The 24147-nt window shown below is 40.7% G+C and overlaps 1 protein-coding gene across 12 annotated transcripts in view; it reads left to right on the top strand.

Annotated features, from left to right (window-relative positions):
• LOC133486522 (rho GTPase-activating protein 20-like) overlaps positions 1-24147 on the top strand; it is a 66459-nt gene that overhangs the window by 3801 nt on the left and 38511 nt on the right. For 5 of the 12 annotated variants that reach the window (XM_061791813.1, XM_061791816.1, XM_061791809.1 and 2 more), the window contains exons 2-5: positions 6327-6463; positions 6826-7333; positions 8628-8875; positions 22358-23771. In XM_061791813.1, the coding sequence (XP_061647797.1) occupies positions 23667-23771 (105 nt within the window). In that variant the 5' untranslated portion in view covers positions 6327-6463; positions 6826-7333; positions 8628-8875; positions 22358-23666. Of the gene's footprint in view, positions 1-6326; positions 6464-6825; positions 7334-8627; positions 8876-21195; positions 23772-24147 lie in introns of those variants that run through there. The other 7 variants (XM_061791815.1, XM_061791814.1, XM_061791821.1 and 4 more) reach the window with 5 other exon arrangements.

The raw sequence follows: 24147 nt of genomic DNA, 5'->3' as shown, positions 1-24147 counted from the left end.
CTCTCCAGCCTGGGTGGCTTCACATTCTGACACATCTAGTACAGCAATTACTCTGACCTCAGGGTAATCACGTTAAAAAAAATGAGTCCCTGCAGTGTCGTTGCCAGAAATGTGCCGCTAATAAAGGCTGCCAAACAATCATTAGCCTTTATTTTCCCAAAACGTGAACTTTTTGACGTTTTGGTCGCCCTCGTGTGCTAAACTCGACACATTTTGAGTGAGTGCAGTTCTACATCCATCAGTCAAGATCTCGATAAGATCTCTGGGAAGTATCGCCTTTCCTCAGTTTTCGTAGAAATATGCTTTCAGCACTGGGGAGGGTGAGGCATGATGTTATCTGTCAAAATATATGAACGTGTGTGTGTACGTGTGAGAAGGACAGTAACATTAGTTATGTTTTTATAACATTAGTTATGTTTTTAAAGGTTTAGCTGTCCGCCCCAAAATGTGTTAGTTCAAATGTATTCATTTATTTGGATTTATGTATTGTAGTTTATTCATTAAGTGGTTTTGCAATACTTTTGAAAAGACAGGTTGTTTAGCACTGTTACCGATTTTTTTTTTTAGGTTGCAGCTTCCTCGGTCAAGTTTTGTGCCAATAACAATTAATTCTACTTTCTGTTTTTTTGTTCAATCGTCATTGGCTTCATACGACTGTCAGTATATCGAGTAGATTTTTGTGAACAAAGGACTTGGATTTGTATCTTGTGTGACAAGTGTCATGCTGACTCCGTTAACATCATTAACCCTGTTTTGAGTTTTTTCTTTGGCTTTTAACATTTGTTCTGGAAAAAAAGAAGAAGTTACCTCTGAGTTACTTAGTCAGAGCTGATAGAGACTAGATTTTTTTGCCAGAAGGTCATTGATTTGATTTATGCGTGATGTCTTTCAACATACTTCATTTCCTTATTTATGACTACTATTAATCTACTATGTAAAGATCCGCTTATATAGTAAAATATATTGAAGCGAACTATATTCTTTCACATTCAGTAGATGTTATGAAACCACACACTGAGCCGTGCATAAAAAAACATCAGGCCTCATTAACCGCAACGCTAATTCCTCATTGGACCAGAACCAGAGAGGTAATGCTCACAGAGCGGCGGCTAACTTGATGCCGCTTGTAAATTAGATTAATGAGACCCTCTGTCATGCTGACGGAATCCCGCCGCTCCCTGAAGAAGGTCAGCGTAAATGTTACAGGATCATCTGCTTTGGGGGGTTTTAAGTGCCTTGTACGGACAGGGCTACCACCCCTAAGGAAAATGTTGACGTTCCACTTGATATGCAGATAAGACGCTCAGAAACAAAACTGTATGAAAGCACCATGCCATGTGTCAAGTATAGGAAAGCAAAGCCAAGGTGTGTGTATAAATATAAACTCTGGTGAGTGGCCACTAAGTCTCTGTGAATTTTGCTTAAGAAGTTAAACTGTTCTGATATAAATAACAAAAAAAAATACATATATATATATATATATATATATATATATATATATATATATATATATATATATATATATATATATATTCTAGGCGGCACAGGGACCGACAGGTTAGAGTGTCTGCCTCACAGTTATGAGGACCGGGGTTCAATCCCCGGCCCCGCCTGTGTGGAGTTTGCATGTTCTCCCCGTGCCTGCGTGGGTTTTCTCCGGGTACTCCGGTTTCCTCCCACGTCCCAAAAACATGCTAGTAGGTTAATTGACAACACTAAATTGCCCGTAGGTGCGAATGGTTGTTTGTTTGTATGTGCCCTGCGATTGTCTGACAACCAGTTCAGGATCTACCCCTGCCTCCTGCCCGATGATAGTTGGGATAGGGTCCAGCACGCCCGCGACCCTAATGAGGAGAAGCGGCTCAGAAAATGGAAGGATGGATATATACTCTCTTAATATTTCCAAAATATTGTTTTACAGTGTTTTGTGCTGTGACAATTAAAGCATGTTCTAATAATCAATAAAAGACTGTTTGGAAGAGTATTTTGTTGTTTCATCATCCATCCATCCATATTCAACACCGCTTATCCAGGTTAGGCGCTGGAGCCTATCCGAGCTTCAGGCGAAAGGCGGACTACACCCTGAACTGGTCGCCAGTCAGTCGCAGGTTGTTTCATCATTTACCCTAATTTCTCGTGTATAATGTACATCCCCCCCCCCCAAAAATTGTCAATAGTGCGCATTATACTAGGTGTAGGAGAAAATTAAAGACTTTCACATTTTATAAATCTATGCTGCCATCTAGAAGTTATGAAAAATCTGTATACTTTCATTCCAATATGCCACCGCCCCCTAGAGGTTATGAAAAAGTTGTATACTTTCATTCTAGTATGCCACCTAGTGGTAATGAAAAAGGTGTAGCCAACATTTTCATTCCAATATGACGGGTACATATGACTCCATATATGTACAGTTGTGCACATCTTACAAATTATGCCTGGGTAATCAAACATATGAGCACAACTGGGTGTTTTCTCATTTACTAAATAAAATCAGGGCTGTGAATTTCAAAATAAGAACAGGTAAATAAAAAGAAAGTGTTATGTGTTCAAATAAAGTGCTTAACTTCAGAATAATTCTTTGAAAAACGAACTAACAAAATAGAGATAATACTTAATGTTTTGATCATATGGGTAGAAGTAAAATCATGCATTGTAAAAATGCATTATACATAGGTTGAAGGGTTTTCCAGAATTTTGAGGTCAACTTTAGGGGTGCGCATTATACACGAAAAATTAAGGTAATAGTAATTTATATCAAATTGCAATTTGCTGAAGTCTAAGTAAATTTAATGTAACATTCTTAGAAAATGCTAGTAATAAAATTATTATTTTGAACCAGAGTTACATTATACTGATAACCAGGTAACCCAATTCTTGGTAGTTGTAACTCATCACGATAGGTAATTTTTACTCCTCAAGAGTCTGACCCAACATGTTGGGTCAAATTCTCAACCCAACGCGCTGGATGTAAGTAATCCAGCATTGGCTCTATCACTTTTGGACCCAGCAATGGGTTCGCCATTTCACCCAATTTGAGTTACTTTAACCTAGCAATTTTAAGAGTGTAAGATGAGCCAGCAACACTAATGAGGCTAGCTAGATAGTTCTGATTAAAAATTTGCGAAATTAAGTAGTTTTTATGTAATGATCAAAAAAAACATCAGTGGAAATTTAACAGGCTTGAAAGAGGTAACAAAATGGTTTTGAAAACTGAGGAAGCTGTGGGAAGACATTTTGTACTTCCTGGGAGTCCTGGGATGTCTGCTGACGCTAATTAGCTGTTTAGTGTCTCGCTCTGGCGGCTGTCTGCTTTTTGGCCTTTTGAAGGCTCAGATGCGGCATGATCCAATTAGTTGAATCCTGCACGGGGATCAGGGGTTGGCCGGCCACTCGTCCAGACCTCCGTGAGGCCGACCACACCGGACGAATCAATCTCTTCCTCGGTGAGCAGCTCACGCACTAGTTACGCAAGTCTGTTTGGCTTTTGTCCATCAGGTGTCCATTCCGTGCCCGTCAGGCGTCCATTCTATGTCCATCAGGTGACATAGTGTGATTATTTTTACTTGATTTTGCGTTAACTACTCAACTTATTTTTCTAACACGAGACATCACAACCGTAGCAATGCCATCTGGAGATTGGTAGTGCTGCTCTCATGATTGAAAAGTGGGACAGAACCCCGCCTACCAATCACATACCATGATCATATGGGAAGGCGGAACTTAATCAAAAATGCAAAGGTAGAAGTACACGACGGCAGTACTTTGTCCACCACAGTACTTTGTCAAAGATTACTTTTAAACACTATGGTACAATACACTGTAAATGAATTAATTTGAACTGGAAATTGTTTTGTTTTTTTAAAAGAAGCTAATTATATGGAAACAAAAAAACTGACAAATGGACCAACATTAATTTTATTTTTCTTGTTGATTTTTATCAAAGAAATATCGCTATGTAAAATACAATCTTTCATAAAATAACCACAGTCACAGTGTATGAAATCCTCCAACGCAAATGTAACGGGTAGTTTTTAAAGTGTAGTGAAGTCGAAAGTACAATATTTGCCTTTCAAATGTAGTGGAGTCAAAGTAAAGTCTCCCAAAAAGAAATCAGTCAAAGTAAAGTACAGTAAAGATCCTCAAAAGCGGTAGTTCTTAAGTACCGTAATTAAGAAAATTCAGTTCATTACTGCCAATCACTGGCCTTAGATACAACACATGTTTATTTATTTTTGTAGTTATTGCAGGTGTTAGCGGCACTGCTGTGAATGACGGATCAAAGTCTGGAGCGTGTCCGCGAGCCGCCGTAATCCTCTCAGCTCGGAGGCCTCATTCCCAGACTTGTTATGCTTGGTCATGATGTTTACGTGGCCTTTTGTCCTTTCTGCTCCATCCCCCCCCCACACACACAAATGCCCCGCCCTCTCCTAGCCAGCTCCTATTCGAAAATGTGAGGACCCATTGAAACCGTCAAGGCAAGGAGCTTGTCTTGTCTCTATAACCCTTAACAGTGTTTGCCACTTTGCTCATGTTACTCTCCTCACAAAGTATTGGAACTGTGAGGCCAGTTTATCCTTTGATTCGTTCATAATTGCAATTAGACTGAAAACATTTGGCTTTGACGCTACTGCATTCTTCCATTAAACTGCATGCTCTATAGGGTTTAAGTCTGGAGATTGTCAGTCTAAAATCTTCCACTTAGTACCCCTGATGTATAAAATGGCCCATCGATGCAGGAATTGTCACTTCAGAACAAAATGGCAGACATCCTGTGCCTTTTTGGGCATGGCTTCTCAAGACAACGAGTGTCATGTTTTTTGGCGAGTCATCAGATTTTGCCATCTTGATCGGCTCACATGCGCCGGCAAAAACCCAAATGTGTCACAGTTTAGCAGCAGCCATCAGTCTAGGACACAAAGTAGAAATTTTGTAACAAATGGACAAAATCTCTTTACATTTGAAAGAGCCCTGGAAAGGCCAAATCAAATCCTTTGCAATTTAGCGTTGTCCATCTGTCTGGTATATGAGCTCCACATTTGGTAGTAATAGGTTAAATAAAATCTAGGATGAGTCGGTCATTGAAGGGAATGTTCATGAGAAGAAGCTACCCTGTCGTTAAGACAGTTTGTTATGCAGTTACGCGGCCAAATGGAGGTAAATGAATTAGCCGATAAGAGAGCTTCCCTTTGCAGGAAGGCTTTTGCGTCATCAGCCCACATTTCTGGGTCAAAGCTTGTTTGTAATGATTCTCAAGAAGGGCGTTAATGTCTTCGTAAGTGTCCTCGACTTCTGAAATCCAAACACAAATTTGCCGCTCAAGAGTTTGTTATCATTCCTGACAGAGCGTTGTCACTATAGTGCGCAGGTGCCCTGAAATCGGCCCACCGGAGATGGAAGATGACATTTATTCTACCATCTTTCACATTGAACACAACAGACATACATACACAAGTTATACAATGGTACCTTAATTTATGAGTTTAATTCATCCAAGCTCCTAATTTACACCTATAGCAAATAAATGTTTCGCAAAGAAATGAATTAATGAAATGTTTTTAATCAAGAAGAAAAGCATAACATAAAACATGATTCAAGAAAATGTAAATACATGACTTTTTTGAAGTGTAATTGCTTAGGGTTGGATTTGTGTGCCTTAAAGGGGCGTGGCCTAGTGAGTGATATCAAGAGCTGAAGTCAATTGGTCAGTGAGTCCGCGTGTGAGCGTCTGAGCGTGAGTCGTGGCCTACAGCAGTTCCTTGTTTGTCTCGTTCAATAACTGGATGAAAGTGCATCCTATTTTTTTCACTTCACTCGTGTGGTGCTCGTAATTCAAATTTTGTCTCACAACACAAAGCAAAACGTCAACCAAGCGACGGTTCGCAACTTGAAAGACTCCAAGTTGGGACACTTGTAAGTGAATATACCACTGTAATTAGATGACGTTAGCATCTGGTGTATTAAGTGAATATAAAAAGTCTACACACCTTTGTTCAAATGCCAGATTTTTTAGACCGAGCTATACAATTTCAAAACTTTCTCCACTATTAATGTGACCGATATCCTGTACAACTCAATAAATGTTTTTTTATCTGTTCAAGAGGGGGAATAAAAACACCCAACTGAAATAATGTGGTTGCTCAAGTGTGCACACCCTCTTATAACTGGGATGTGGCTGTATTCAGAATTAGCCATGTTAATTCAAACTCATGTTAATTGGGAGTCATTATACACCTGCCACCATTTAGCGGGCCTTTCATTAACCTCAAATTAAGTTACGATATTCTCGTCGGCTTTTCCTGACATTGTTTTTTGCTGTCTTGCAGACACCTGGATGCTTTGTGCTAACACTGATACCATTTGGAGTTGTTCATTATTTCCTCTACCTTTACTGAGGCCCTAGTGCCAGCTGAACAAAAACAGCCACAAAGCACGATGCTGCAACGACCATACGTCACTGTAGGTATGGTGTTCTTTTGGTGAAAAGCAGTGTTGTGTTTGTGTCGAACTTTTGGAATTGTGGCCAGAAAGTTCAACCTTGGGTTCAAAATCTCCCAAACGTGGGAAAATGGTCTGATGCGCAGACATGAGATGCACCGATCGTCTCTCTTTTGTTAATGTTATTTTCTCTTAATTCCAGCCTGACCTTTTTTCTCCACATCTTCAAAGTCAAGTGTGGTGCGTGGGATTAACAACACAAAATAAAATTGTTATAGATGAACATTTTTAGGGTGTTTGTGGAGGGTGCGTCAACTGTGTCGGGATGTTGAAGGTGGTGCGTGGGTCTTCAAAAAAAAAAAAAAAAAATCTCTTGTTTCTCCTCAGGAGATCATCAACTGTTGCTGCACCCCCAAACTTCTACTGTAGACCAATCACGGAGGAGCAAAGCTTGCACATCGACCCCCCCCCCCCTTTTTTTTTTGCCCTCGCTGTAACCCACTATGGAGCCCAGCTCTGTTCACCCCCTTTCCACCTGAGCAGCCAATAGGACCAGGCAGGCTGGTCTGGGTGTGGGCTGAGCTGAAGGAGGAGGTAGCGAAGTGAGGTGGGGGGAACCGACCGGACAGGACCAAACACCCGACTAGTCAGCCAGCCAGACGGGCAGCAGACAGCAAAGAGAAACATTTCACATGCTGGTGAAGATTCCGCCGTCTTCCTCAATGGATCTACACAGCTACAGGTTCCACTACACATGAGCAGAAGAGCCGGGAGACTGATCCCGGGTGACTTTTTGTGGGGGTAAATGCTTCAGGAAAACTTTCCCGACATGGAAGAGCAAGCGGAGATGGCAAGGGGCCGGGCAGGTAGCTGCGTGGAGTTTCACAGTATCAGGGTGAGTGCCTTTCACGCACAAGTGGAAGTGACAGCTGATGATAGTAATGGTGATGACAGGTCGCATGTGGGATGTGATTGGTGTGGGAATTTCATAGTCACACGAACACAGGAAGGTGTTTCCACTCGTTTGTTTCACACTCGGACATGAAATGAAGCAGTGTGTGCAGTCCACTTTGGGAAGAGTTCATTTGTCATGACTAGCTGGATTTTGTCATTAAACTTCCCAGTCATGCTCAGCCCACACGCAGTGGTGAAAAAAATAAGCTGTTTCGCAATTTACTTCGCCCAGCTGTCAAGTATATGTGGTTCGAATTGCGTAACAATCTGAAAAAAAAAATTCTACAGAACCTTTTTGAAGGACCCCTGGAAATGTTCCTAACATGTCTGCTTCAAACCAAAATGGCAGAATTGTTGTTGTTGTTTTTCTTGTTTTTTTTTTCAGGCCTGGCTTCTTGAGACTTTTTTTGTGGGTCTACTCATGATAGACATTTCTACCAAATTTTGCTGTTGCTATGTGAAACTGGCTTCAGGGGCTGAATTTGTAAACAATTGTTGAGCTGAGTTAAGAGTTTCAGGTTTTGTGGCAAGTCATCTAACTAGTCTGCCATTTGCCATCCACACCCAATGACAAAAACTCAAGCACTGCACAATTCAGCGTTGTCCTTCTGTGTTGTATAGATGATTGAAATTTGGTCACAATTGGACCAAAAATCTAAGCATAGTTTCTTTTTGAAATACACTTGGCAATGGCCAAACTGATCCTGAAATTTCCTGTTAAACCAAGTAAGGCAATCGAGAACAGTTTCTCATTTACAATGTCGACCTGGAGGCAAGTTCGGGTTCAGTGTCTTGCCGAAGGACACTTCGGCAGCAGGCAGTTGGAGCCAGGATTCGAGCCGACCTTTCGGGCAGCGGATGACCCGCTCTGCCAACTGAGCCACAGCCTCCCTAAATTGCTGCTTCAAGCCAAAATGGCAGACTTCATGTGCCTTTTCAGACATGGCTTCTTGAGACTTTTTTTTGCGTGTCTAGCCATGTCCAAATTTCATGTTGGTCAGTGAAACTGGCTTTGGGGACAGAATTTTCAAAAAAATTGGGAAATTGGCTGATTTCCTGTGTCTTTTCGGGCATGGCTTTTGAGAGTTTACTTGTAGGTAGACTCATAATAGACATCCCTTATTGCAATGCTCTGCCTACATGCAATGATGAAAACTCAAATGTTGTCGATTTTAGAATTGGTTCCAATTTGTAGGCAATCAGACAAATTCTCTAGGAGTACGTTTTCTTTGCAGGACCACTGGAATTGTCCAAATTGATCCCGAGATGGCTGCTTCAAAGTAAAATGACAGACTTCCTGTGTCTTTCCATGCTTGGCTTCTTGAGATTTCTTATTCTGTCCAAATCTCCCACGTGAGCATAAATCAGCGGCAGGAATGATGCTGACAACTAGCCAAACCTCTTTAAGAATTACGTACTGGAAGCTTTTATTTCATAACGGCAAAACCGCCGCAAGTCACCCAAAGTACGGATCAAGTCACAGGTATTTTTTCTTAATGTCCAAGCGTTATAATGCCACTTCAGGTGTTCAGTAACTGTAAACATGCTCATATGGATCACTTTGAAAGGGATAAACACACTCAATCAGAATTGGGGCCAGCTGTGCAAATCCTGTCTAAAGCAGGGACTATGAAAATGTCTTCTTTTCTTAAGATATTTATGAAGCAATAAATCCAGACCAGGGAATACCTCCAAGGAGAATGGTTCTCATGAAGGATTTACGCTGATGTAAATATTTCTTCTTCTTGTGACCTACAGTACTTCTCATCCATTTTTGGTGAGATTACAGACGTGTGAGTGCAAGCAAGTGTACAGTAGTGAAGTAGTCAGGTGACACCACGTGAGGTCGCCTCCAGACTGAAAGGAATGCCACCGACAGTGTGTGACGCGACTTCCATCACACCTGCTGAGAGTAATGTAGCCTTTGTTTTGACAGAAAATTTGGCTACCATCCATCCATCCATCCATTTTGGATAGCACTTATCCCGTTCTAGGATGGGGGTAGGCGTGGAATGGTCCGCAGTTCTAGTTTTACTCACAGTAACTGAGAATTGATCGCACACTAACCACATTAAGCCCCATTCAAACCCCTAAACCTTGACTCTAACTCCTAACCCCAAGCCCTTAAACACTAACTACAACCCTAAATGCAAACCTCTAAACCCATAAACCCAAAATCCTAAATCCATGTGACAAACCCTAGCCTTACCCTAAACCTTAACCACAATACTAACCCCGAAACCTAAACCCTAGATCCTAACCACAAACCTAAACCTGAACAACTAAGCCTAACCCTTAGCCCGAACGCCAACCCCAAACCATCAGTCTAAACCCAAACACCAGCTCTAATCTAACCCCTAACTCTAAACCCAAATCTTATACCCCTAAACACAAACCTAACAACTAACCCTAAATACAAAACCTAAATTATAAACCCTAACTTTGAACTTGAAGCCAAACCTAAACTCTAAACCCTGACCCCGAACGGAAAGCCTGTCCCCAAAACTCTGCACCCAAACCACAACAGTTCCGATAATCATAAACTATGAAACCAAACCCAACTCCCACAACATTCAGTATCTTGTAACCCAGGATCGGCCACATATTCCCAAAACCCTAAACCTAAGCACAATCCTAAAACTCAACCCCCAAATCCACGCCCTGCCCCTAAACCTTAAACCCCACCCCAAACAAAATTACCCGACCCCCATAAAGCAACCTGTAACCGTGGATTGGTTACCTTACACTAGGGCTGCACGAGATTTAGTTTGAGCATCGTCATTGCGATGTCCGTGTGCTCAATAGTCACATCGCAGGGTCCGCTGCGATGTTGGTCACCTGTAACCGGTAAATCAACTGTCATATGAAAAGTAACCAGCAGAGGCAGCTGAATGGACATTCTCAAAAAGATTGGACACTCGCTGCATTTCCTAATTTGCTCCTCAGAATGAAACTGGGCAGGCACTCGGCAATGTGCGAGGTGTGTTCAGGGACACTGCGTAAATTGGAGTGAATGTGTTCTTTTGTTATATAGTAAAGAAATGTAAAAATGGATTACTAGGAAAATTATTTGTATCAGAATGCTTTAGTTAAAACACTGTACAATCACACTCTGATAATATGGAACTTATTTTGTTTTGTAATATAAGAGTAGATCAATTATTTTGTTATTATAGTCAGCCCTGCGAGGAATGCAAAGTTATCAGTCCTTTCACCATCGTTCCTGTCAGACTGTGTTGCGGGTTTTTGTTTGCACATTAAGGACAAAACTCCTGTTTTTGTTTGAATTCCTCATTTAAAAAAACCACTATTGAAACAACTTGTTTTTCCTCATGTTTTTGAGATTGTAGGGTGAAAGCTGCAGCTTGCTACTAGTGTCGACTGAATGGGTGGCAACAATGGGGAAATGAAATGCTAGTATTTTGAGGGTAATATTAAAAAAATAAAAATTATGTTGAAAAAACATAAACAGAAAAACTAGAAACTAGTTAATTTTTGGACTGGTGAGTTTAGTTTAAAACAACAGATGTGTAATAATATGATGAGGCAATTAAACATTGATATGGTTTTACAATCATAATGGCCCTCTGAGGAAAACCGTATCTACAATGTGGCCCGCGACAAAAATGAGTTTGACAGCCCTGCCGTAGACGTTTAAAGTACCGACAGTTGCTTTGTCATTGTCCCCCTCGGCATTCACCCAAACCGTGAGGAAGGGCTTCCGCCATCGTTAGTCGCAGTTTGGCTAACGGCTAATAGCACTGAACGTAAGCGTGTAAACGCCTACGTAGCATAAACACCACGACGGCACGTTTCAACATCTTCCCATGTTGAGGAATGGTGGTCGTGTGTGATATATGCGTTGAGGGAAAAGCATTAAGGGGGTCAGTGAGGCCATCAGCCTCAAGTATGAAACCACACATGCGCGCGCACACACACACACGCACACGCAGTGATTATATGAAGCTGGAGAGCTTTCATTAAGTGTGCTGGACTGGTTCTGCTGTATCATTACCTCGCCCAAGTCATAACATGCCAGGCAATACTGACGATGTAGTGTGTATGCATTTAGACGAGAGTCTTGTATGTGTGTGTGGGTGCGTGCATGTGCGTGTGTGTGAGTGTGTGTGTGTGGGATACAATTGCGGTGTATTCAGGCATGCATTTGTTCTCATGACTGATTTAATAGATGTTGTTTTTGGGGTGTGTGTGTATGTGTTTTTATGTGAGTGTATGGTCCAGAAAGCTATCAAATGCAAGCAGTATAAAGTAAGATTGTAAAATGACAGTCCAATAGCTCATCCTGCTGATTGGCTTTTGCGTGAATGTCTTTGATTTTATGACTTCTGCTTCTGCACTTTCGCCGCTTTTCAAGGATTCAAGGACTTCAATTGTCACACTAACACACATTTACACAATATGGCACAACATTTGATAGCCACTATCCCAGATTAGCCCAATAAATCTCAAGATTTGTGACATATTAAACGGAATAAGAAATAAGATAAAATTAGCAAGCTTTGAAAATAATATTTACCAGGGTTGGCACTGGGTCAACCAGCCAATGTGGCTCAACAGTATAAAAATCTCCTAGCCACACTGGTGTGTAGTTAGCCATAACATCACGTGTGTTTATGTGCCTAAACCTTTAACCACACTTAGCCAGTCCTCGTCACTGGGCACTAAGCCGATAAGCTTTAACAATGTGGGCCCAATTAAAACTACCTCATCATCAATCACGAGTAGGGCTGAACCAACAGCTTCTGCATTGACCATTCACAAACAGACCAACATCAACTCCATCCTCCAAATGGCCCAGCAGAGGATGTACTTCCTGCGGCTTCTGAGGAAGCATGGCCTGCCACAGGAGCTGTTGAGGCAGTTCTACACAGTAGTTATTGAATCGGTTTTGTGTTCATCCATCACAGTCTGGTTTGGTGCTGCCACAAAGAAGGACAAAATCAGACTGTAGCAGACAGTCAAGGCTGCCGAAAAAAATTATCGGTACCCACCTACCCACTCTTGAGGTCTTGCACACTGCCAGGACTAAAACAAGGGCACGCAAAATCCTCTTGGACCTTCCATCTGCTGGTCAACACCTATTACACCTCTTTCACTCAGGTGAACAAAGCTATCGAACAAAGCAAACTAAAACCAGCAGACATTCCAAGAGCTTCTTTCCATTTGCCATTAACTTCTTAAACAGTTAACTTACAATTTCACTGCAACATGCTGCCGCTTTTGCAGATCTCTGTTGGGACACTTCTGCATTATTCGTACACTCACTGTTTTATCACGCTGCACTATTTGCCTTCTGTTGTTCATTGCTACTGGCCACGTATGCTTGAGAGCTCTCTGTACCATTTGCACAATCGTCACTGTACTAGATCATTGCACTATTGGTCACTTTAAACTGCTCTAAATTGCTTGAGGACGGCATCATTTGCACAATTGCCACTATATCAGCATCACCACACTAGTGGTACACTTTCATTGCTCAATGAAGCGTCACACGCGTGTTTTTTATGTCCTCAATGTATATTTTGCCATAGTGACTGTTTGTTGTCATCCTAGAGTGTTTCTAACTACTGGGGACAAATTCCTTGTGTGTCTTGTAACATACTTGGGCAATAAAGCGGATTCTGATGATAAAAATAAAAAAAATCTCTTTTTTTTTTGCGCTACTTTTCAACAAACCGTAACAGTTTTCAGTGCAAAATGAATCTTTAAACAAGGATAAATAATAATAATTAAAAAAAAAAAAAAATCTTACTTTACCAAACGCTAACTGAATAAATATGCTTTTACAAAGTGCAATCATGAATCGGAACTTAATGGAAGCAATTAGTTAATGCATAAAAGCCATTAATATTAGACTGTAAGCATCAACTTTTCATTTCTTTGGAAAACCCCGTCAATATAGTGAATCGTCAAGGACGGTACATCTCTGTTTTTCTGCTTGGCCATTGCTCAGTCCTGCCCGGTCACAAAGCGCAAAGAACTCGGCGGTTGTGATTTCCCATTATTTTCTTCTGGCGTTTTTCTTTGACTGTGGCAAGCCAAAAAGTGTAAGTCAAGGCAGCTGCTACAACGATTGTTAACTCATTCACTGCCATGGACATTTATAGCGTTTTACTGCCGCCGACGTATTCGCCGGGTACGTTTTTCAAAAGGCAGGCGGGAAGAGGGTCTCGCCCAGTTTGTCTGTGAAATTCAGGTTTGCAAACCACTGTGATGACTAACAGATCCTCGGTGATGGCAACATTGCATCGCTTTGGATTTGGGATCAGCACAGCTTTTGAGTTGAAGATAAAGATTAGGTGGTGAATTTCGGCTCGTGACGACACATTTCTTAGTTGGAGATCTGTAAATAAATTATTTTACCACCAAAAGCCCTTTCTCAGTCTTGTTTATGTTATTCTAAAGTTTGAGGCACTCTTTCTTTTGGTAGCTTTGGTGTTTATATTGTCAAAGAACACAATATTCTGTGGTTCTTGAAAGATTAGCCAAAATGCTGACAATGTAAGGAATTCTGCTTTGAAAATGGTTGGCAGTGAATGAGTTAATAGTGTGTCTTACCGTGACATGCCACCTCTCCGCCAATGTGTTGAGAGGGCCAACTTGAAAGTAAAAGCTTCATATATTACTACATCGGACATCAATGCCATTTGAACCTTTTATTTTGAAGTTGGCCACAGAGTGCGGTGCTGGCCTTTAATGATGCCTTAACAATACATTCGCCCCCTGGTTGCTGGCTCACTAGGTTGCGGGCACTGCTACACATGAAGCACTTTTCATATGCAGCAGTGCTCGCATTTTAAATGTAAAAAAAATAAAATAAATCGCTGATGATCAGGCACATTCAATCGTGGAAGCCAAAATATCAATCACAATTAAAATTCGATTAATTGAGCAGCCCTTACCCAGCCCTTATTATTTTTTATTATTTTATAGTTAAAATTTTAAATCAGTATTGTTGTTGTTATTATTATTATAATTTCATTTGTTGTTTCTCTATTAAATTGTTTTTCTTTACTCTGCGATATAGATCCCCCTGGGTCTGAAATAAAGTATAAAGAGATGCAAGACTGTTTGATTGGTCCGCTGAAGACGAGCCCTTCACCTGCCAATCAAATATATTTTGATGTAGTCAGCTATTGGATGCCACTGAGGTTATGCTTAATAAACAGTTAACTTTGTTTGTGTGAAATGGAGACTAACACACACAACTCGGAGAGACGCGCTGACGTTTTAAACGACTTTGCCGCCTTGGAGCGAGCTGTTTAGCTCCTAAACTCGCTAGCTCGTTAGGTCGTGGGCTAGCGAACACAACAGTTAACTTTGCCTTAAGTGTCTCTTTTGCGTGAATCTATGCGCTATGGAACAAGGTTGTGGAGTATTGTGGAGTAACACCCACAAGAGTGTACCAGTCCGCCAGGGTTCCATGAGACCACTAGCGGCTTATGACACAGCCGTCCCAACTCTGTCGGCTCACTGAATCTGGAAAAACTATCGTGCTCATTTTATTTATCAAACAATAAGTCAGAATAGTAACTATCATGACAGGTCTACTGCTAACCGTAACCCTAAGACTTGACCCTGTTCAACTCTCAATTACCCCTGAGAGTTTTGAAAGCATTCTTACGTACTGAAGTCCCAGTGGATGACACCCCGATGTTAACTCAACATTATATATGTTTTAGGAAGATGCGTGACATCACTTGGGCTTAATTGACTCCAGACCGAAACTCGACTGTGACCTGTCCTGGTACTGAGCAGACCATGATATTTGTCCGCCTTCTTCCGAACAAGCAAAGACTTTATCTGACCTACATTATCTGGGGCGTGCCCCTGGGTGGGCTCTGGCTCAAGGCTTCTACTTGAGAGAGTCAGGTTTTCGGACGGGAGGTGGTGACTTGGCAAGTTGCGAAATCTGAGACGTCAGGATGGCGGCAGGAGGTATTAAGCCAGCTGTAAGAGGTGGGTGGGATTAAGTCCGGCTGATCCATCAGAAGTGGACTAGGGGGAGGGGTTTGCGGATACATAGTGGACACTCGGAGAAGGGGGGGGGGGGGGGGGGGGTAGCTGGAAGGTGAAAGAAGTGAAGGATGTAAGGAAGTGATGGAGTGTTTGACGAGATGGTCCACGGCACTTGTTGCAACAGTCAACTTTTAGAACAACGGTGAGCGAAGTAGTTCCCCCTGCTGCTCAGACCACTGCACTGAAACCACAAAACCGGTTTGAACAAGTTTAGAAAGATAATCATGGCATGGCAGTGACACTTGAGGTCACTGAATATCAAAATCCATTGTTCCTGTGATTGCTTCCCATGAGAAACAAGTGTAAAAATTAGTTAGTAACTGTGGTTAGCACATTTGCCTGACAGTTCTGAGATTGTGGGTTCTAATCCCTGCGATTGTGCAGTTTCTTTTTTTTAATTTTTTTATTCCATCTTCCTCCCACATTCCCCAAAACATGCTTCTTAGGTTAAACGAAGATGCTAAATTGTTCTTAGGTGTGATTATGAGAGTGCGAATGGTTGTTTGTCGCTATGTGCCCTGTGATTGGACGTGCATTTTCCCTCTAGCCAAAAGTCAGCTGGGATAGGCTCTCCAGCTCACCCATGACAGTAGTGAGGATAAATGGTATAGAAAATGGATGGATGCAATTGTCATACAAGTATAAAATGAAATGACGCACTCTTAATATTGAAACACTGTCTTAAACTACTGTATACCACCAATTGCTCTTTCTGTAATGGCCTGGCTAATGAGAAATGAGTAATTGGTGTCATGGAAGTACAGTACTGTTTGAAGTGATACATCTTGACTGAGAGACTAAGATCTTTGTATGTCAGGGAGGAGCTAAAAGTACTGTAGTCAGTTGTTAGCGGAAGTTCTGGAGAGTCTTCTCCACATGTACACGCACACTTCTGGTGATATTTTTATCAATCAAATTTTCTGTAAGCCATTTACATTTAAGGGTAATGTTGTAAGACCGGTTGGAAATGGTATTAAAAAGTGTTTTGGGGTCATAGTTTGTGGTATATGTATGGTTTAAACCAGGGTACGACTGATATGTTGTTTTCTTTTAAGGCCGATCCAGAGTGCGATATTTGGCAGAAACACATTCAGATAACCGATTAATCTGCTGATTGATAAAAAAAATAAAATAATGTATTATAATTTTTGTCCTTTAACATTTACAACAACAAAAATATGAATTACACGCAGAACATTTGACTATTTTTCAATACTTGGTCCATCAGTAATTTTCAAGTACAAAAACATGCAGCAAAAAAAAAAAAAAAAAAAAAAAAAAAAAAGCATCAACTGATGAAGTTATCTTCAGATTTATACGATAAATGTATGCAGTATAGAAGCAACATAATGAGCGAAGATACTGGCAAAACATTATACAGTACAGTACATGCATGATTAATAAATGTTTAGGTCCGGACTAAGAATAACATGGACATCCTGGGTTTTGATCTGGATTAAGATATTTGCAGAATGCAAATTTTGTTGTTGTGCTGTGTGTGCATTTGTTATGCTGATTTTTTTTTTTAATCATTTTGTGCTTTGTGACTTTTTTTGTTTTATTCTGTATTTCCTGCATTGTTCTTTGTTTGATAGTATTTATCTCTGTCTTGTAATGTGTTAATGTGTAAAAAAAAAAACAACCTAAAAACTAAAAAATAAATAAATCTGTGAATTTCTGACCATTTGAAAATGGCTAATATTGGCCAATAAACTCGGCCGGCTGATTAATTGGTTTAAGCTATCAGGTAATTATGGAAATGTTTGGGGCGATGTCAATTATTTGTGTTTTCTCTCTATTTGAGGCAGGGCTTTGTGCCTATTACTGTACCCCATCAAGATGGCTGCTGTATACGCACCTCTTTAACCTCATTAACATATAGATCCTGACAATTAATCGGCGTTGCACTATGCTTCACCACCATGGCCGCTGACTTGAAACAGGCATTTTTATGCCATCATGACTATTTGACAGATTAATGCCATTTGTGGACTTTTGTTGGCCAACAATCACATTGCTGTGGGTCCAGTATTCCCCGAGCTCATGTAGCTGTTGGACAAGTACTACACCTAGATTTGCTTGTTTTGGCAGCTTCACGACGTTTACACTTTTTTAACGAGACAAATCACAGCAAAAGACAACGTGCGCTGGCAAAAATAATTTTCTATGTTGTTGTATCAGAGCCAAATGTTTGCTGCATTGGCTCTTGTCGTCCATTTGGGCAAACCATTAGGTACAACTATTGTGTTGGTTCTCTGACTAATGTTTTGGCCAATGGGATTTATTTCTCATTTTGTGGAAGAGGAGTCCTCACAAATAAACACACACGCACACAATGCGGAAAAGAAAAGGTAAAAGTCCAGTTTTGTTTTCCTTACTTGGCTTTGCTCCGACATGCCACGTTTTTTTTATTTTATTTTTTTGTTTGATGTTATGACAGCGCACTTGAGCCCCTGTGGTGGAAAAGGAGGCTCTGTCATGCTTTCAAAACACCTTTAAAAATAGCAACACCAATGCGTGTGTGTGTGGATGTATTTGTGTTTGTGTGGACCCTCATAAAAAACAAAACAAAAAAAAAACAAAACACGTGAGTAGGATAATTATGACATCATCTTTTAATTTAATAAGTTGAAATGTAATTGTGTTAAGCATATAGACCAGAGTGTTGCATTAGTTAAAGCTGTTTTTACTTCTATAAAATATAAAATGCATTTATTATTTTTTAGATTTATTCATTAAATTAATTAGTTGATAGTAAATTAGTAAAAAAATATCTAATCCTGAACATTTAGGTTTTTTTATTTTATTAATTGAATAGTTTATTTATTGTAATTAAAAGAATTATTTTTTTTTTTACAAATAAAATAATATATTTCACGTCATTAATCATTCATCAATTTTACATCTATTTTATTCATTTATTGCATAAAATATTGGTTAATTTATTTATTGTAAATAAAAGAATGTAAGTAAAATAAACAACTTTTTATTTATTATATGGTTACATCAATTATAATCAAATGAATTATAAATAATATAATTATTAGACTTTTTTTTTCACCTCAAATGAAAAATGACCTGATCTGTTATGTTATTATGTTAAATATATTATCATATTATCCTCTTGTTTTAATTATTAGGGAATCTGTATCCCCCCAGATTCCCCCCTGACCCAAAAAATCCCAACATCAGCATGCAAAGCTTCCTCTATGCGACCTATGACCTTTTTGTTTATTGTCTGACCTTGAGTCAGTGGGAACGACTTAAGATGTCCTCTCGCTGTCCAGGTCTCTCCTCGTGGTCCCGCCCCCCCTCCCAAGGTGGAATGTGGCCTTTAGACCTCTTGGCTCCTGACCTCTCTGATACGATACAATACGAGACCGAAGCTGTGAACGTGACTGTTAACTAACACACACACACGCACGTATGCATGCACGCACGCGCACACGCACACACGCACACACACACACACACTTGCGCACACACGGAGGTCAACTAACACACTTGTCTTGTGTTGACCAGCCTTGGTGGCTCCACGTCTGCATCCTCCAACCGAGAGCTCGAGAGCCCCGTTGAGCTTTCAATTTGGTTCCCAAACAGACCTTTGCAGAATGTTTGCAAACAGTAAGCGCCAGCTTTCTTCCAGGTGGCAGAAAGTGAGTTTTTTTTTTAAATAAAAAATGTATTCAGCAGAATCTGGCAGGATGTAGTATGCACTTCTAAAGGGACAGAACAAAACCTCCATCATCAGGTTTTTGGAAGACATTTTTGCCACTGAGAACTAATGTGGGGTACTGTAACTCCTTGTTTGTCATTTTGCAGGAGAGTGATTAAAATTCTATGGCTGCAATAAAATGCATTTTGCACATGTTGCACATATCCGCAACTGCGGTGTTGTCATCTTCTTCAGTTTCATAGGTTGGATCCCGGTCAGTGTCGTCAAGGTTTCCTGAAAAAACAAACAAACGAACTGGGATTATAATTGTTTAGTGCAATAGTGGTCTAAATCCAAACAGCCATCAAATCTATCATTATTTCTTGGAAGATGATAAATGCGTTCACTTATACAGTGTAACCTTGGTTTTCGTAACTAATAATTTCCAAAAAGTCTGACAAAACGAAGTGGTACGCAGCCCAAAGCAGTATTTCCTATAGGAACTAATGTAAATCGATTTAATCTGTTCCAGACACCCAGAAATATATTTTTGTATAGCAAATAACTGTAGATTAACATCCAGAAAAATAAATATCAATGAAATGAAATAGCTCCATGAAGATTAAATCGCTATTACCTTTATTTCACCTTAACGTACACGTTTAAGCTTACGAAAGTCTTGGTCGCTATGACCGTGTTATAGTCTGTTAGCACCCTCTATTGGTAAAAAGCTCAATGCACCTATGCTGTGAGATATATAGTTCAGTTAGTAAGCGATCGGCAGCGCTTCACTCAAGGGAGTGCTGCTCCCTTTAACACAGCAACGTCTGACCATACTTAAACTTGGCTGACAAAATGTGAAGTTAACAGAAATACAGATGGCGGAAACACCGTGACTGGGTACATCCGAGTAGCAAACAGATCGTAATATGGCTGATATATCCATGATGTACGAAAATAAAATTTTGGTGAAAAATATCGTCAAAGACCGAAATTTATGAGAACTGTACCATACAATAAGCAAGGTTCCCCTGTACTAATGTGCAGATTAGTTTCGGGCATCGAGACTTGAGAACAGACTAGAACCGGGACTAACATTCTGGTTCTCCCAGAATCGTCCATCCATCCATTTTCTAAACCGCTTTTCCTCGGGTCGCGTGTGTGCTAGAGCCTATCGCAGCTATGTTCGGGCGGGGCACACCCTGAACTGATCGCCCGCCAATCACAGGGCACATATAAACAAACAACCATTGCACTCACATTCACACTTAAGGGCAATTTAGAGTCTTCAATCAACCTACCACGCATGTTTTTGGGATGTGGGAGGAAACCGGAGTACCCGGAGAAAACCCACGCAGGCACGGGGAGAACATGCAAACTCCACACAGGCTGGGCCATGATTTGCTTAATTGCAATTGCTTAATTGTTGTTTATTTGGTTTTATTTCATCGTTTAATACCAAATGAACAACAATAATCGGTTAATAAACAGTAATCAGAAAAATAACAGATTTTGCAATAAACTTTAATGCAAAATAGTTTTTGCCAATTTTCAATTAATCAATGGAATATTCGATAGAATCGATTCTAAAAATATTAGATTGTGACACCTTCAACCTACAGCAGTGGAAAAGAATTCTCAAATCCCTGTTCTTGCCATTTGCCCTGTTTTCTCAATCACTGCATGACATCACAACAACAACAGTCGTAGTAGTCGTAGTAGTAGAAGAGCACATGGCAGCACGTCAACAGCATGTCAACTCTCTGCAGGCACGCCACACTAATCGGATTAGGCAGGTCACAGGGTGTGTATGCGTGTGTGCATGTGCATGTGTGTTCGTGTGTGTGCGTGCGTGTAAGAGGACAGTGGCCAGGCTCAGACGTCTGCCTCTCTGTCTTGTGTCTCTTCGCCATCATGTCACGTTCGTCTGTCTGTCTCATCTTCCGCAAAGGTCTGAAACAAACATTTGTTTTTTATTCAGGCTCTCGTGGCAACCTCCTAAGTGGCAATAATTGTAGTTATGTCGAGGATGCTGGACCCGGTGTGCATGTCATCTGGTGGGGAGGGGGGAGGGGGGGGGGGGGGGGCGTGGCTGGGATATTTAATGTTTTTGTTATTAGCCAATGGGGCAGCTGGAATTGAGCCCTGTCAACTCTGCATAGCAACAAGTGAGCGCTTGTGTGACAGGACAAAAAAAAAAAAAAGATCAATTTTTTTGGATAAATGTCCTCCTACTACCTATGACAAACCTTTACTACCACCTCTTACTACTACTACTACATGCTATACTACCTTCTACTACCTACTACTACTAGTACTACTACAATGCTACTAAATACTATACTCCCTTTTACGCACTACTACTACTTCTATTACGACTATTACTACCCACTAATAATAATAATACTGCATACTACTCTTCTACTCCTTCGACTACTACAACAATTAATATTACAGTACTTCTACTACGATACTATACTATATACTACAGCCACCTACAAATAAATACTACTTCTACTATACAATACTATACGACTACTGCCACATACAGTAAATACTTGCTACTGTGACTACTACTACATACGGTACTATTACTTCCTACTGCTACATACTACTGTACTTCGACAAATACTCCAAAATACACAAATACTTCTACCGCATACTACGATGACGAGTACTACATGGTACTAGCGGTACCTACAATTTCTCATATTACCTACTAATAGTTCTGATACTGCTACTACTACTACTACTACCCACTACTAATATTACTACTAAGTACTAACACTACTCCTACTACTACTTCTTCCACCACTACTATTACTACAACTAGTACCTACTACTACTTATAATACATCCTACTACAAATAATACTGCCAGCTACTGTACAACTACTAATTCCCACTACTATTAAAACTATTATATACTACTACTTCCACTCCATACTATTACTACAACATACCACTAATACGTTTAGTGCATCCTATGAGTACTACTAATAGATACTACTACTTCTACTATGTACTACTACCTATAACTTTTCCTACTGTATTACCTACTAATACTACCTTTATAGATACCACTGCTAACTTCTACCTACCATATGCTATTATATAGCATGCTATGTACTACTTTAAAGTACTACGACTACCACTACTACTAATACAGGAAGGCTGTTAAATTAGCGTGGTACATGACCTTATGGACAGGACATGGCAAAGAAAGGAAAAGTCTGCAACGTTGCTATTGTTGTCATCCTTTGGCCGGCAGAAAGAGCGCAAACCTTGCAGGCAGGCAACGCACGTGGCGTTGCCAACCACAACGCCGACACACCCTGGACCGAGTCTGGCGCGGCGCTCTGGATCCTCCACACAGACCAGACCAGACCAGACTGCTGCTGTCCGGAATAACATCATGAAACAGACAGCTTGCCTCGAAAAGCATCTGCACTGGCTCCAACTTCAGCTGGGCCGTCATTTAACTGTACTGCATCATACTGAGAGCTGCTTCTAATATTACATTAGAGGAGTGGTTAGGAATGTGGCTTGTTAGCAATAGTTCTCATATAGCCTATAGTTAAACAGCCCAATCATTGATCATGATACATGAATCATGAACTAGTGTAAGTCCATCCATCCCTTTTCTGAACCGCTTATCCTCACTAGTGTCGCGGGTGTGCTGGCGCCCATCTCAGCTGACTTTGGGCGAGAAGCGGTGTACACCCTGAACTGGTCGCCAGCCAATCGCAGGGCACATACTGTATGACCAAACAACCGTTCACACCGACAGACAATACAGTCTTCAATCAACCTACCATGCATGTTTTTTGGAATGAAACCGGAGTACCCAGAGAAAACCCACGTGGAAACAGGGAGAGCATGTAAACTCCAAACGGAGGCCGGATTTGAACCCTGGACCTCAGAACAGTGAGGCAAATGTGCTCACCATCAAGGATTACAAGAACTAGAATAAATATATTCATCTTTTTAAATGTATTCCAATGTAATTTACTATTTATTTATTCAAATGATCACAGTAAATATAATTTCCAATTTTTAAAGAAAATTAAGAATTTTCTAATTTAATAAGATTTTTAAAAATATTTCTAAATAATTTAATCGCAACATTAATGTATTCTTTTAAACGTTTTCTGTCTCCGAAATCTTCAAATTAAGACATTGTAGTCAAGCACGTCTCTTTTTCCTGTCAATTCGCGTACTGCTGACATGTCAAAATAAAGTGTAGTTCAAAAAAAGAAACCAAAATGTCACACTCTGTTCCGTGTACGTATTTTATTTTGGTATTAAATCGGAAGTTTCTTGTTTAACTCAGTCTAACTTGACGTTGGTGTTGGAATTGGTCGGTCCTCTTGCGAAGGGGGGGGGGGGTCTCAGACCAAATTGCGCCCGGTCGGAGTCAGCAGCGTTCCGGCGTGTCTCTTGGCGAACTCCCGCCGTCATGGATCCTCCTCGGGCTTGCGTCCAGCTGTCCGCCGGGTAAAAGCAAGAACTTTATCGGACCACCGTGTCATGGGAATACCAATTGCCCGGTGCGCTCGGCCCGGTGGATCCGTTTCTTGATGGAAAGCATGTCGCCGCAACAACAGCAGCAGGGCGCCGCCATGGGCCGGAGCGGCTCCGACTCTGTGGCCGGGAACAACGCGTCACTCGCGGATAGTAAAAAGGTAGACAGCCGCTCCTCTTCCCGTTCTCTCATTTTTTTCCTGAAACATTGTGCATCCTTGTGTGCGCATCTTACACAATCAGCAAATCAATTTCGCACACTTTGTGGCCTTATATGTGTCTATTTTATTACATTTTCCATAGCCTCTATTTGTAATCAAATGCAGTGTTTTAATGGCAAAAATTGCATTTCTGTGGGGAACTACCACTTTACCGACCAACTGCAAAATATTTGTGGCAACATTTAGCTTTTTTTTATTTGTGCCCCCCCAAACAACTTTTTGTGTTCAACTGTTGAATTTACATGCACACATATTACATTTATTGGCAAATAGTGTTTTAATGAAGAAAAGAAGAAAGAAAAAAGGAATCCCAACT

Source organism: Phyllopteryx taeniolatus, chromosome 12 (genome assembly GCF_024500385.1).
Source record: "Phyllopteryx taeniolatus isolate TA_2022b chromosome 12, UOR_Ptae_1.2, whole genome shotgun sequence".
NCBI lineage: Eukaryota > Metazoa > Chordata > Actinopteri > Syngnathiformes > Syngnathidae > Phyllopteryx > Phyllopteryx taeniolatus.
The sequence above is the reverse complement of the archived record's forward strand: the minus strand, read 5'-3'. Positions and strand labels throughout refer to the sequence as shown.